General features: G+C 41.8%; 1 protein-coding gene across 15 annotated transcripts in view; it reads right to left on the bottom strand.

The window, feature by feature from the left end:
- Positions 1–15,981, bottom strand: part of ACACA (acetyl-CoA carboxylase alpha) — a 159,514-nt gene that overhangs the window by 90,434 nt on the left and 53,099 nt on the right. For all 15 annotated transcript variants that reach the window (XR_009960407.1, XM_062592431.1, XM_062592424.1 and 12 more), the window contains 10 exons: positions 14,717–14,851; positions 13,793–13,939; positions 13,077–13,265; positions 12,205–12,305; positions 11,450–11,538; positions 9,835–9,959; positions 5,560–5,673; positions 3,931–4,044; positions 2,970–3,059; positions 2,361–2,479 (listed from right to left, as the gene is read on the bottom strand). Coding sequence is in view for 14 of the 15 variants with exons in the window: in XM_062592431.1 (XP_062448415.1) it covers positions 2,361–2,479; positions 2,970–3,059; positions 3,931–4,044; positions 5,560–5,673; positions 9,835–9,959; positions 11,450–11,538; positions 12,205–12,305; positions 13,077–13,265; positions 13,793–13,939; positions 14,717–14,851 (1,223 nt within the window). In the remaining variant the exon portion in view is untranslated. The remainder of the gene's footprint in view (positions 1–2,360; positions 2,480–2,969; positions 3,060–3,930; positions 4,045–5,559; positions 5,674–9,834; positions 9,960–11,449; positions 11,539–12,204; positions 12,306–13,076; positions 13,266–13,792; positions 13,940–14,716; positions 14,852–15,981) is intronic.

Raw genomic sequence — 15,981 nt, 5'->3', positions numbered from 1 at the left:
TTTGATCTATAAAGCCCTCTATGGTTTCAACTATAAGAGATTTTTCTCCCTGTGCCTTACCCTTGTAATCAAGATCAGTGGGGATTCTTAAGACAGGGTGTTTTCTGTTAACGTAAACAAACAATTCTCAAAGCAGTGTTCTGCCCACCGGAAGCAGGTTGCATTTCCATAACATTGTTATTCAGATTTAACAGTTTTTGTTTCCTCCCTGACGCAATGTAAAGCTGTATTGTGGGCAATTGATGAAAATCATTCAATGACCAAAATACAAAGACTTAGCACCTAGCTGTGACTAGTCAGACCAGAAGCAGAGCATATCAGGGTTAAATACCAATGACAGAGGTTGTAAAGATTCCACAAACAAAACTCTTATCAGTTTGCAGTTTTCTCTACATCAATATTTGCTCCAGTAAAATTCAAGCTATTAGAAGTTCACAGAAATCAGATACAACCATGACCAGGACTTCAAATTTTTCAATATTTGATCAAATATTTTATAGCAGCCTACAACCAACATCAATTTGGAAAAAGAATGCTGTCTTAGGGCTCTCTGAATTCCCCTTCTGGTTCACCACAGCTCAAGCCTTCAGAGCCTCAAATGACATTTTGCTTCATCAGCTGGGATACCTTGGCTTTGAGGTTTGCCCTGGGAATGCATTATTAGCTTTTCAGTGTAAAAGTTCATGCTGCATAAGATACAGAAAAACATAAGACACACAGAACACGGCCAAAGACAAGAAAGACTTAAGCAAGACAAAGTCAGAGACAGTTTCGAGATTTCAGTGCTCCGTGTCTTGATCTCAACATAAGGACTGCCTTTACAGATAGCTTAAATCAACATACTCAGCACTAATTTAAGTCTCTAGATTTCCTGTTATCTGCTGTGCTTTAGCACCTGGCCACACAATAGTTGCGGTGTACTGCAAGAAGCTGCATTAAGCAACATCACTAACATACGGAGGTGCAACTCAGAGGAACTGAACCTGCCTATGTAAGCAGCGAATTTGTCCCCAAGCCTGCCTGCCTGCCTCTGCACAAGGACTATGATGCATTTTCATTCAACCATCAGCAATGCCAACAGTTGAGAAGCGGAACCAAGTTTCAGAACATTGCTCCAGCAAATTCAGTGTAATGGGGAAAGGAAATTTCTGGACATAGCAGCTCTCCCCCAAGCAGGTAACAATTCTCATCTTCCAGCTGACCTTGTCCAATTAATCCTGTGCACAGTAATAGAGCAGTGGTCAGCATGGGCAGGCCAAATAACTCCCAAGTTACAGAGGTGACTGAGTCTAGCAAAGATAGGAAATGGAGAAAGAATGGGGAGATAGAGAGCATTATAAAGGGGTACTAAAAATAGTATGCAATTATTTACAAATATTCTAGTGATGTAGGAAACAGATGAGACCAAATGCATGTTCCATTTGTATCATGAGTGCTTTGCACTGCTTGTTGAGGACAGTCATTTATTTCTAGCAAACCAGATTCTGAAAGCCATTTCATAAAACGTACTTACGGATTCTCAATGAAGCGAGACTAGACCCCATTGCCCAGCCCCACCAAAAATAAAATAAGGAAAAGGATGTTTGGAAACAAAGGAGAGAAATAGCCCTGGTACCATACTGCCAGTCCAGCACTGATCAACAGTGGCACCCAGTGGCCATGGAGACTTACTGCACCTCTGGCTTCATCACACTCTCCACTGCCTGGGACAAAAAATAAAATATCCTCCTGAGCTCCTTCAGTGCAAATGAAGGACCCCCTAAGACTGACTAACCTGGCAGATCCTGGAGAAGTTCTGATAATCAAGGGATTTTTTTAATGGCTTTAGTACACACTGTGAGATGAGACCCTTCGTCTTTAATGAATGTTGATGCTTTGGTTTGCAACTTTAAGTTTCAGCAATCATGAAAAAAATTATGAAAAATTCTGACTGAAAATGAAGTATTTCAACTGTTACATTTATATATCAAATATATTTATACATGCATCTTGGTGTCCCCAAACAAAAAAAAAAAAACAAAAAAAAACAAAAAAAAAAGGAGGCTGCTAGCCCTTATCATGCTATAAGAGATTTCAGCCTCTCCAATAAAAGAAAAAATTGTTTGACTGTTCTTTATTAAAATTCCTAGCAGTTTAATAATCTATCTGGAATTACACCTTTTGAAGGCTCAAGGTTCAGCTAGAACTTAAAGAGCAGGAACTAGGTAATGTAGGGTTTTATCTTAATTAACTTGTGCTTTTTTGAGGCACTGGAACTCTCCCCTTTTCCACCATTTCTATTGCAAATTTTCTCTGTTGAGATAGGAAGTAGCTTCTCATAAAACCTCCAGCTCCCAAGGAACCTGAATACATGATCTGACCTGTTTGGATGGGAGGTAGGTAGCATGAATTGGAACTCCACCACACAAGTATTATCCTTCAGCTGGCGATGCTGAACACTGTTTAACTCATAGGCAATGTATGCCCTTCGAACATACACCTGTTTAAAGAGAAATTCAATCAATTTAGCTGCACCGGGGAAACAGAAAAAGAGAAAGACAACAAATGATACACTGGAGAACTGATACAAATATTAAAAACCAAGCAGATGCCTCCAAATTAGTATACAGATTGAATTTAAACTTAAACAGAAGAATTCAAGTAATGTTATTTGAGAAGGGCCAGTTTGGCAAGATACAAGCATCACCACAAGGCACAGGATGGGCTGACTATATTTCGTGATAGTAGCTTCATCCTCAGTCCTTTCACCCATGCAAATCTGCTTTAAGCAAATAAGATAATTGGCTAAAATTTCAGATACAAGTTATAAATGTTAACAGTGTTAAATACCAGACTCCAAGTGCTGGTATACAATTCCGCACCTATAGCTCTCTTAACCTTGCAAGGTAACAGTGATTAAAGCACAAACAAAAATGAAAAAAATACATAGAACTGAAAAGCTTTTCCTTTTACAGTGGGAACAAACTTACCTCCAAAGCTGCCATTCTTACCACCTGGTTACTGTGGTAGAAGAAGTTGGGCAGCACATCAAAGATGGATGTCTCAGACAAAATGAGTTTCTAGAAGAGATTGCATGTAACAGAGCTTTAAAACAGAACTCCCTGTCTTGTAATCAGGATCAGACAAAAAAGCAAAACTCCAAATGAAGTCAGAACAAAAGTCTGAGAAAATACTGCTTTCACATCAGTTTTTTATTCTGCTTTCTGACCAGTTCTCATTTCTGTGCTTTTCTTTTCCATCAAGGATTAGTACCTTTTCATACTAAATGCTGGACAAACACAGCAAAACGAAAGCCCTAGCAACTCTCAGTCCAAGTTCTTTGCCCATTTATCAGAACATAAGCCAGCTCATACTTCCCCAATACTCTAAGTCAGCCTTTATACTAACTGTAAAAATTCAATATACATCACAATTAAGTCTTTAGTTATCAGGAGTAAAAAAGAATTTTTTAAGTTATGATCTTACTCTGATAATCCTTTGCAAGATCACTGCCGGATCAGCAGTGGGCATAATTTGCTCTCCACCCACCCACCTACCCACAAATAATCCCAGTCTACAGACTCTTTGAAGCTTTTGGCAAAAGCAAGAATTGTTTTCAGAGTGTATGTTCAGACACCTCATGATCTGGTAAAACACCACAATATGCTTAAAGGGAAAGCCAGAGCAGAAGACAGCAGCCAAAACATGCAAGTCTTACTTGAGTCCATTAAGCAAAAGCTAGTAAAAGAGTCATGATCTAGAGCACTAGAGGTGCATTTCTCCTCTGATATCAGTGTAATAATGAAAACAAAAATGAGGGGGAAGGTAGAAACCAGACCAATATAATTTAATGCCCCAATGACCCTGGAACTCTGGGTGAGATCTAAAGCAGAACCATAAGCTAAGTGAGAAAAAAAAGCATGGAAACAAGGAGAAAAGTTTGATAGATACCTGCAGGTTCTCAATGCAGAACTGGTGTCCATACATGTCAATGGCGGACAGGAAGATGGATTCCACCTGGTTGTGACGCAGCTCGTAGGATGGCAAATGGGAAGCAATGAGAACCTGGTAAATAGCAAATGCAAAGTGTGTCAGTGCAAGGAACTATGCTGGTCCATCATAAGAGGCTGCAACTCCAAGACTGCACGCTCCATCCCAGAAGAGGTAACTGGTTTCCCCTGTGAATTCAGTGGCACCTGAGTGATGCTGTGAACTTCCTCCCAATAACCAGTCTCATTTGCATATCTGCTTGGTTTGTGTTATTGGCCATTCCCCATGGAGAAAAGGAACTGCTTCCATCAAGTTCTATAAGTGCATGTGATTTAGCACTGTAGAGCTGTAAAGCTGCTAGTTGTGGTGACTGCCTGACCAGCTGTTAATTGGAAAGCAGATCTGTCAGGCAACAACTGTGGGGAGGCCAGCAACGGAGACGGCCTTTCACAGCTTCCGAGCAAGGCAAGCAAGAGCCACTGGTGCCACGTATGAAATGCCCAACATGAAGGATACAGAGGTAGGAAGGGGAAGCAGCTTGCAGGGGAAAATGAAGTGAAAGAGCAACATAAAGACATACACCAGGACTGCAGCACTGTCCTCAGCATGCTGCTGAGAGGTTCAATAACTCTGAATGGTTCAAGGACAAAGATACAATCCTGAAGGAAACATAAGGTCACTGAGCAGCTTCAAACATCCGATTCATTTTCAACACTCAGACACTGAAATAAAAGGAGAGATCCCTAAAGTGTCAGTTTCCCTGCTGAAGACTTTTAGAGTGAAGATAGGGACTGCAGAGTGAGATGAGTGATCAGACTTCAGGGTTAACATTATCATGAAACAATTATGCCCTCTTGCTCCTTCCTGACTAGACAAACCACTAAAGAGGAAGCTCGCTATGATATCCAGGTGCGCATCTGACATTCAAATTACCATCTGTTTAGACTCTTGAAAATGACCGTATCAAGAGCTTTTTTCCAATTATTTTAGGGTTAAAAACAAATTAACAGAAGTAACTCAAAAGCCAGAAGAAAGTCCCCAAAAGACCAACAAATTATTTGCAATAATTCCTGAGGAATTGCAAAGGAACATCTGTTTCTTGTCTATGTTTTACTCCCTGTTCTCTGCACAGACTGATTTGCAATTGCACGGTAGCCAATGAGCCCTGGCTGGCTACTCTACAGCTATCTAAGCAGTCTAGGCAGCCTACGCTTGTGCTTGCAGGGTTCATGTAGTTTGACTCCCTGTATCACACAAATCAGACTACCCTAAGTGAATTCCCTTTTGAGCCAGACAAAGCTGACGGAGCAGTGACAGAGGAGCATAATCTTAACCTCACAACATACAGTGATTAAGAAGCTACTTCAACCTTGGTTAAACTGTCACAATGGTTAATCACTGGTTAATCATCTTCACTGGTAATGGGCTGCTCACAATATTCTGCTCTTCATATTTGCATAGTAACCAAAACAAACATCACAAGATACAGACTTTCCAAAATAGCACGTTCCAAGTGGGAGCAGTCCTGATCAGCAACAGCAGTCTGTCTTTAACAGGGATCTGCTTTGATTGCTAAAATTTCTCCCTTACCTGCCGTGCTCGCAGGGCCACTTTAGCATTGGTTGTCTTGCTGAGCTGGGTCAGCTCTGTCAGAATATTAATCAGCTCATCTGTCAAGGTGGGGTCACGGCCACATAGCTGGTCCTAAAAACAAAAAGGATTGGAAATGTTTAAAACAAAGAAAACCATCTTCCCTCCTCCTGCAAAAGGGTTTAAAGATTAAATATATATAGCTTTGAGTTAGGCACTAGAGGCCTTCTAGAGGTACCCGCCTAAATTATTCTGTAATTCTATGCGGTCAAGGATCCAAGCATGAGTCTTTCAATAATTTTATGCGTGTAAGAATAAACTTAAAGTGCTAGAGAAGAAAGTAGGGACACTGGCAACCCCAATCAATTTCTTAGCTGTAGCACATATTTTGGCATCCAAATATATAGAGAGAAGTACTGACTTGTAAGACGTTCTCCCATTACCTAATTTCAGCTTTGTACCAGAAAGTCTTGCCTAGCAACAATGCAAAACTCAAAGAGCATTTAAGTATAGTGAAATGGCTTTTGTAGCATGCAAAGATCAGCAAACTTGCACGGTGAAAGATGACCAGATTGAATTTAATTGCTGAGAGAATCTCCTAAAGTCTACTCCAGTTTTGAAATTGTTTTGAATTCAGACATTGAAAAAATGATAACACTAAAGAAATCTATTTTGTTTTCTGAACAGAGGAGGTATACTGTCATGCACACTTTCTTCCAAAAATAGTTTCAATTCCCACGAATAATTCCATGGTTTTCAACTACTCACAGTGCCTTGTGAGACAGCTCCCTCACGCTCCCAAAGCTAGTAATCCTCTAGGAGCCTCTAACATGTTTCTTCTATACAGCTCTTGCAGCTTTTCCCATTGCAAATAAATCACAGGGGGCAAATGAGAGATGAAACATGGATTTGGAATAGGAAAGAGATGGTGCCTTGGAGTTTTAAAGAGATTTTAAATATGTGCAATCCAAAAAAAGGCTCTTTGAAGAACCAAGAAATATAAAATGAAAAAGGGAAAATCTCTGTGCAGCAAATTGACAAGCTTGCCACAGAAAATAATGTAAGAAACAAATAATACAAATCCCATAGACTGATTAGTAAATAACAGCTTACACTACACACAATTCCAAACCTAAACACCTTTTCCCACATACTGTTCTTGATCCCTTTCTTTCTGATCCCACTCAAGCATTATGTCATGCCTAGGAAAGATGACATACAGCAACATCCAGTGACAGAGACCAAAATCAAATCACAAAAACACCCACCCCCCCACCCTCCCCTAGGCTACTAACTCTTAGATTGCTGTCCCCCACTAATCAGACTTGGGCCGGCCAAACATTATAATGACTGTTTCCGAAAAAAGTCCCATAAATCTACGTATTCCAGATCAGTATGTGAATTCAATAACAGCAAATAATTCAAGAACCGCCTGAACCATATTTGAAATAAGAAATCCTAGGTGTTGCAGTATTACAAGGTAATGAAAGACCAAAACAGGCACACAGGACGTCTGCCATGCCGTTAAACACAAGGGGTTCTGTCCACTTAAGGTTACGCTATGCATACAACAGCCAGTTGACTACATAAAATGAATATACAACATCAAATCACACCATATTTCAACAAATACATGAAGGATGAAGTAGTTCCATCCTACCTTAAACGCCTGCTAGCTAAAAAAAGTGAATGATGACAGCATCACACTATTACTAAAACCATCCTCAGAGCCCCTTGTTAATAATGGATTCCTAGGGATACATCAATTACAGCAACATAAACATCAAGGTATTTTGACGTGACGTTTGCCCTTGGAGGACAAACTTAACCATCCCACATAAATAAACTGGCAACCCATAAAATGCCACAACCTTCACCACGATGACCAAATGTGCCACAGGGTCCCTAAGACATGAAGAGTAATGCGAGTCAGAGGAAGGACGAATAATGGTCTTTTGGTTAATGGAGTGACCTGTAATTCAGCAGACCACGACTCCTGGCTTTGCCGTAGGCAACGCTGTGGTCACAGGTGAGCCACCACCTAAGCCTCAGCTGCCCGCTCATACTGGCAGTCCCCGCATGCCCGCCTGCACGGCGGGTACGCTCCCGCTCGCCAGGCCCCAGGCAGGACGGCTGGAGCGGCCACAGGCGGCATCGCGCCACCGGGCCCGGGGGGATCGTCGCTAGCGCGTTTTAAGTTCCAGTGAACCGGGCTGTTGGCCTTTACTTGAGATGAGTATAACAGACAGTGCGGGGAAGAGGAGAGGGGAAGAGCGAGCACATAGGAAAGACAGGAAAACTCAGATCATCTTTTTTTGCTGCTGTTCTTCCTGCCTCCCAGCGCACCCCTCACTCTCCCAGATGGGCTCTTTACTAACCAACGTGGAGACACAGCAAGACTCTGCCTCTGAGATATGGCTTGCACGGGAAAAAAAAAAAGGACAAAAAGTTTCAGTCCCATCTTAGCAAGAAATAATCAGGATGACAACAACAAAATAAAGCAGGTAACTGGTGCTGCACTGGCTTTTGCTTGCGCTGATTGGCAAAGGCAGCGAGCACAGCCTCAAACCAGCTCTTTGACAAGGCCTAACGCCTCCCCAGCACCCCTGTGTAATTACACACTTGAGTGACTGGACTCTGAAGAAAATTGAAGGCCTGAGCTGCGAACAGCTGCCATTTTCTCTCTCCATCACGCCAGCATGATTACTTGAGAAATGAACAGCCCCAGCTCAAAGCTACTCCAGAATTCTCAGAGGAAATATGGCTCCGTGTTCAAATAATGAGATTCTTAAGGCAAGCGTTACTTACAATCACACCACACACCAAAAAGGAGAGAGGGAAAAAAAGAAAAAAAAAGGGGGGGGGGAAGAGAGGGAAAAAAAAGGGAGCCAGAAAGAAAGAATGCCAGGGTCCTCATATCTTACAAATTAGAATTTAAGAAAACCAGGCTCAGTCTAGGGTAATTTTGACCCTTTTTATGTTTTTAATTGTGGATGGAGAAGGGGGGGGGGGAATGAGGTTGTGTTATAATTCACTTTTTAAAAAACAGGATATCTAAAACTCTAGTCTATGCCAAAAAATCACATGGTATCTAAATTCTTCCCGCCTCAAGGAAGGTGGGCATTCAAAGTGATACGTGGGACAGAGATTTTTTTTGAAGCTTTTTTTTTAAAAAAAAAAAATTAAGAAGCAGGAAAAAGAAAAGACAGGGCTCGACTCTTGGCTTTTTGCTTAGTTTTGGAGGAAATGTAAGATACTGTGGCGTTTAGCTATTACAGAGGGGCTGCTGTGAATGAAAATTAATATTTCGCACAGAGTAACAAGACAGAAAAATAAAACAGGTAGTAAGGTGGATGGCAGGTCCTAGCGTCAGGATTGCTTTGTGTTTGTACAGTGGAATCCAGGACTGACCAAGAGGGATTTGAGTCCAAGAGATTCCTCTTTCCTTTGCAAGCACCCCGGAGAGCCTGATCCAGAGGGACCACCTTGAGCTGAGAGGTTGAGTCCTGCACAGACTCCATCATGCAGCTTGGTGTACAGCCAGTCAGAAGGCATCACTGCAGACCAAAGAGGAGGCTTTCTGTGGCTCAGCACCATGGAGAGGCTAAGAGAGCAACTGCTGAGCCTATGGACCAGGCCAGGGCCTATCAAGGAAGAGCAAGTAAAACCCCTGAGGGAGCTCCATATGGGCTGGCCATTCACTGCCAGGAACCCATCCTCACTAATAACTAATAACATAAAAATGTTGGTATTATAACATTATTGCACAAAAAGCAAACGGTTTTTGTACTGATAGCATATTATTTTGCCTTCCAACAAAGCAACTCCCATTTGAGTATCATGAGCTATTGTAAAGATAGGATCTCTCTGCAAGACTAAGCAAAATAAAACAAGTGTAAAGTCACAGACCAGGGTCTAAAAGTTAGTCTTTAGCACCCTCCCAATCTAAGAGTTAAGTCAGCATTCTCATCTCCCCACAGATGTTCACAAATCACTTGCATAATTAGCCTGCACAGCAATTTGATAGGCAATCAATGCAGGCAGTCATGAAACAGAAGGTGCACAGAAACCGCACTGAACCGTATGTGCTGGGCCACTCTAACACAGGGCTTAGGTGCCCTAGTGAGAAAGAGTGAAGAAACTCCATACTGCTGCTTCTGTGGCTAGAAGACTAACACTTCTAAGGCTAAAAGCTGTCAGTTTGGTACCTTTCAAAGCATCAATCATACATCTACACAGAGAAGCAAATTTCAAGAGTACCAGCAGACAACTTACAATGAGCATTGTAACAAGCAGGTTCTTCTTGGTGACCTGAGCATGTGAGAAGATGTAGTTCAAAACAGCATTCATGTCACTTTTATTCTCTTCCCGAAGGGCAAAGACACACTTGTCATAATGACCTGCAATCAGAAAACACACATTTTTCCAAACTCTACATGAGTGTCATGCAATGCCTGTGACTGGAAGTCCCCCCAGCCCATTAAAAAAAATAAAAATAAAAAATTTGACAATCTACTTCACATGATTCACATAATCAGTTCTGGGACAGAAGCATACCCCGCCCCGTAATCCCCTCCTCTGACAATAAGAATCCTCCTGTTATTCACTTTCAACAGTTCCAGTGCCAAATATCTCCTTTGTTAACAATACAGAGAGAGTAGTGGTGATCAGAGCCTCTTTCATTCAAATGACAATCAGAAAAAACAATAGCAAAAAGACCTGCACCATCCTCTGCTACCATCAAATTGAAGTAGAAATGAATCTGCAGCACTATTATGCTGGTGCATGTTTGGGGACAGAAAGAAAGAAAGAAAAAGTAGAACAGAATCTGAATTACCTGTATGAATTAGAGCCTCAGATTAGCTAGTGATTCATTGCCATCTTGTGCCTGCACACAGCAGTGCAATGCATTTATTCAATTCTCTCTTTCTGGTTGAGGTCTGAGGCATGTTTTTATGAACACTGAAAAGTTTCCTGGTATTTTACATCAGTTGCTATCAACTCAGTGATTTTACTTTATTGCACTTGATTTTCTTACTACAGAATTTAATAAGCAGGCAAGGAAGAACTAAACAAGTAGTAGGACAAATTTAAACAGTTTTCCTGATTAAAATCTTTCTTCAGATGCTCAGAAATCAGCATATTAAAAAAAAATCAAGGTTCGAATAAGATACTTTTATATGTTGAACACATAAGATTGAGAACACTAGCTATGGGCCACTGTTGACAGAGTCAAAGTAAAGAAAAGCAAATGAGAATAGCTACATCTGTGATCTAGAACAAGTAAAGAACTAATAGTCTGGCTAAGTTTTAAAGAGCTCAGTAATGCACTAGAAACTGCAGCACAAGAAACCACATAATTCAGTGATACTGTCTTTTAACTCCAGGTCAAACAGAAGTTCTTGCTTACAGGATTTGAAGTAACTTTAAAAACCCAGTGTACTGATACAGGTAGAACATGTCCCAGACCTAGACCTTGCTACAAGATATAAGAAACAGGAAGGTTATCACAAACATGTATAGCAGCTATTCTTTTGAGGATTTACAGAGAAAAGGAGCATTCCCAGACTAAAAAGGAATCACAGGATGTGAAAGACAGATATCCCTACAGCAGATAAACAGTAGAACAGGCAGCTTTCGGGTGGAGTTTGCAATCTGCTGGTTCAGACCAACAACAACTACTCCAAGCATTCTTACCATGAAAGCTTAAACTGGACACCAACTCCTCCTCCAGGAGAAGGATCAGACTAGGCAGCCCTTTAAAATAAACCTTCATGGCTTAGGCTCACCATAAAGGTGGCCTAATGTTGCTTGAAGGGGGCCATGTGGACTTTTGTGAGCATGTGTGGTTCTTTCAGAAACTGAATGTTTGATGTACTCAGTGACTCACCATGCTGAAACTGAGTCTCCACCTTTAAGTACTGACGGAGCAGATCCATCACCACTGCCTTCATGTGACCCCGAATACCACTCCGGTACCTGCAGAAGCAAGCAGGTCAAACTTAGCACTGAGCGCAGCTGTCACTGTTTTGCTTCTAAAGACCTACAAGTAACAATCAACATGAGTGGCAGGAGAAACCTGCTTGCCTGTGGACACAAGTGCACCGGATTATGAAAACCACTGGACAACCCTGCAGTGAATATATAACCTCTGCCATTACTATGTGGATCACCATGGGAAATGTTTTGCAGCAAAACTTTCTTCTTTTTCCAAAAATACTCAAAACTCTGTAAGTTGAGAGGAGGGACACACACCAGCTGCTTGATGAAACAGCTAAGATGAGATCAGTATCACGACAGAAGTTACATCTGCATTTCATAAGGCAAAGGGGAAAAAGAGGAAGAATCTGCACCTGTACTTCGCATATGCAGCAAAAACAGGATATTCTATGAGCCACACACATATGTGGCCCCCTTCACTGCTGACTTCCCTGAAGGAAGTATGCAGGTTTATTCCCAGTGGTTTAGTGGTTTAGAATTCAAATGTGACAAAATTGGTCTACTGAAAGCAAGCAGCCTTAAGTCTTTCAGACAGAAGGGATGAAGGGAGAGGAGGAGGGGGGTGAGAAAAAAAAATAAATAAATAAAAATAAAAATAAAAACACCCACAAAGGGAATTACAGGACCATCCTGAAAACTGCTCACCTCTGTACAAGCTGCACAATGCTCTGGGTGTTCATGAAGAAGACCTCACGCTCTGATTTGCGGTTTAAGGTGGCTGCATGGCTATCCAAGATATTTGCAATCTGAAAGAGAACAGTCACGTAACAGTCCCAGTCCTAGATGGGAAGATCTTGCCAAACACACACACAGATGAGGACTTCCGGACAGACCAGATTTCCAGCAAACTCCAACAAAGAGTAAAGTCTTAAACTGTTACAGAAGGCAATCATTTGACAGCGAGACAAAACTTGATGCATCATATCATATATTAGGGAAATAATCCTCTAATGTCTTACAGCCATCAGCACAAGCAAAATGTTGGGACTGATCTAGAAACAACTTCAAGGTAAGGAAAGAGTGGACCTTCACAACATGCCATGGTACGGATGACAGATCTCTGCCCAATCAATCATTCTTGCTTTCTATTCACAAACACTCCATGAATTAGAGAACATCTAACATTATCCTGGAATCTGATCAGGCCTCCTTTTGTTGCAACCACTCTTTTTTAAGGTTATGTTGACTCTGCAATTAACACTGCAGCATATGTACCAACCAAAAGCAAGTAAATAAATGCCCATAAGGCACTACAATACTATGATTAAACTGATTCTAATTCCCAAGCGAGCTTGTTTAAAGCTACACTGAACAGGGTACACATACCCTTCACCACAGATACAAAAGGCAAATATTTAAGCTCAAGTGATATATGCAAGCATCCTTCATTGTCAAGATCCAGGAACTGAATGCACCTTCCAGGTTCAACTAACCTCCAGACAACTTAAACGAATTTTCTTTCTCTCTGCCCCAACACAATCCAATTCTTCTTCCTCTGTGCAAGTGTGGTTACTCACCTGTTGGCTGGGAAACTGGCAAAGGACTGATGTGATGTTGCTGGCATACTGGGCCATCTCCTTCTTGATGGACTTCTCCACATTGGGTGGTATTCGTCCAGAAACACTGGTCATGATGTCCTGAAGTTCCAGAAGAGGCAAAGATGGATCTCTCAGTGTCTTCATGAGCCGCTCAACCCAGCCTTTCACCTAGAGACAAGTTGGTATATAGACAAGGATGAGGAAAGAATAAGCAGTAAGAAGGGGAAAAGGAAAGGAAGTTCAGTGAGGTCTTCTTTAATACAGTTGCTCATGCAACCAGTCTGGAGACTAGAAGACACAGTTGTGGTAGATGCCAAAGCTGTTGGTGAAGGGTGGCACAGCAACTGGCTCAGAGTCATCCACCTTCTTCCTTGCTTTCTCCAGGACTTCTACTACAGCTGGCTATGCACACAGCTCACACCTTCAAGGCTGCAGGCACAAGCAGTAAAGATCGAATTCAACTCCTTGTCTTTGGCTGTTTTCGGTGTCACAGGTGGGACTCTCCCATTTTACTCCCTGGTGAGGCTGGTTATGAGAAAATCCAAGAAAGAAAACTAACACCAGCTGGTACTAGCAGGATAGTTTAACCTCCAGCCCTGATTCTTGGACCTCTGGCTTTGACGTGCAAATTGGTTGCCCTTATCCTATACAGGAAGAGTTTTTGCTTTCCCTCTGACACAACAAGTAACCAGTACCTTGCTGCTGAAGTAGGGCTCTGGCAGGCAGTATCCATTCATCACATTGACCAGGTTATCTAGGACATAATGGAAAACGCGATGGAGTTTCTCGCCTCGAAGTGCTGTGCTCTGGATCTGCGGCAAGGCACCAGTGTGCAGCTCAGCCTAGAAATACAAACACTACAGTGTCACCAACCCTCCTACACGGCACTGGCAAGAAGAATCCCACTTCTTTCCTCTAGTTTTCACTTTTGAATGGAGACTCAGATTTAATCTGGGGGAATTCAGGGTAGAAAATGCAAGTGAGTGAGTGGGAGAGAGACAGAGAAACATGCCTTTTACTTGAAGGCAGATTATTTTCCACCACCACCAGCTACACCGCAGCCTACCACACCTAATGAAATATCTGTTTGCCTTTCACCTTAAAGAGATCTATGTCTTAGCCTTTTTTTTTTCTCCCCTCTCCAGATTTGCTACAATAATTTCCACAGTGGCTGCCACATTTTTATCTGGGATATCTATTCCTATCCTCCACGAAAGTATCACTTAAAGAAGAATCCATGACAAAAAAGTCATAGAAGTAAAAAAAAAAAAAAAAAAAAAAAAAAAAAAAAAAAAAAAAAAAAAACCACACACATTGGAATAAAGCAGAGAAAGATCTGGCTAACTGCCAACTGCCAATATCCTACGTAGAGAGTCATGCACCCATAACAGTACTAAGGTAAGACAGGAACAAGAGTGGTATGCAAGCTCAGTCTATCAGTCAGTCATAGATAGAGACATCCTTGCAGTCTCCCTCTGAAACAAACAAGTGATAAAGCAACAATTCCAGCATGAGACACAAATCTGAAATTGGTTCAACAGTTTGGACCATCTTAAACCACTCTCAGCATCACTATCCTATTAAAAACACAACACACAGTCCTTCTTGCAACATCTTACCTGCTGAACCCTGCTGGGATCATCCAGCTGGAGCTTGGCAATGACACAGCCTGGATCCAGCACTGCTCCAGGGCGTTTGACATAATGGATGCAGCCGGATTCTCCTGCTGTTAGTGTCATCACCATCTTCATCACCTGCAACAAGGAAAACAGGTTACACCTGCAGCTTCTGTGTTCCCCAGATGGGTCTAGTTTTATGAGTTAGCAGCTGATAGCGTACCATAGACCTTGATGAGCACCTAGATGAGCACCTTTTGCAGTCAGGCTTCCTCACAGGCTTAAAAGTACACATTTATGCTGGGAATGAAACCCCAGACACTAAAGCAAACAGCAGAACAAATTACTAGGCCACAACATTAGCACTGCAGGAAGCCATCCTCAGGAATGTCACCTGTTCCATACTGTTTGGACATACAGGTGCACATGAAGGTCCCACATTCAACACAATCAATAAAGCAGATACAATTTACTGCTGCAACTGCTGCACTCTAAGGGCTAGAAACAGGAGAGCCACTCAAAAAAAATATAGCAACACACTAGCTTTTAATGGAGGTAATTTGGTTTACCTTCTAGAGGTCACAGATCTCTGACTCCTGTTCACAAACAGGGATGCTTCCTTAGTTCAAAGATGGAAGCTCTTGCCTTTGGAGGAAAAAGTTTGGGTTTGGGGGGAGGCAGTCTAGTTTTACCATTGCCGTAGCATACAGCACAACTGGGAACACTGTAACTGAGTAGGTGGTTCCTACTTAGCCACTGCTCTGTTACAGCATAAAAGCATTTATGTAGGATATCTGGATCTCTGGTTTGGTATTTTTCTCTTACACACTCTGATTTAATTGCCCTCTGCCAACACACCCTCCTCTCCCTCAAATCTGTTTTGAGCCTTGCATGTCTACACAACCCCTCACAGTTTCCTCACAGCGTTGTAGGAATTGCTCATCCTCCTCCTCCTCTAAAAGTTAAGTAATTTGCAAGTGAGGAGTGACACTTACTTTCAGCTTAACTCATCTGATCAACCTCATAAATAATCAAATAGTCAGAGAAATCTTAATCTGTTACTTAATCCTTGCATGTAACTCTGCTTCTGAGTCTCTGCTAGTGCCAAGCCATAGCCTAGAGATAGAAGGTCTTTTTCACCATAGCTGGAAGACACAGTACACATAGATCACGCTCTTCTTTGCTATCTCTTGCAGTAAGATGGTCACCATAATCCCACTGCTGAGAAGTTTTGCTTATCACTTGCTACTGTTGTAAATTAGTTGCTC

Source organism: Rhea pennata, chromosome 20 (genome assembly GCF_028389875.1).
Source record: "Rhea pennata isolate bPtePen1 chromosome 20, bPtePen1.pri, whole genome shotgun sequence".
NCBI classification, from domain to species: Eukaryota; Metazoa; Chordata; class Aves; order Rheiformes; family Rheidae; genus Rhea; species Rhea pennata.
The sequence above is the reverse complement of the archived record's forward strand: the minus strand, read 5'-3'. Positions and strand labels throughout refer to the sequence as shown.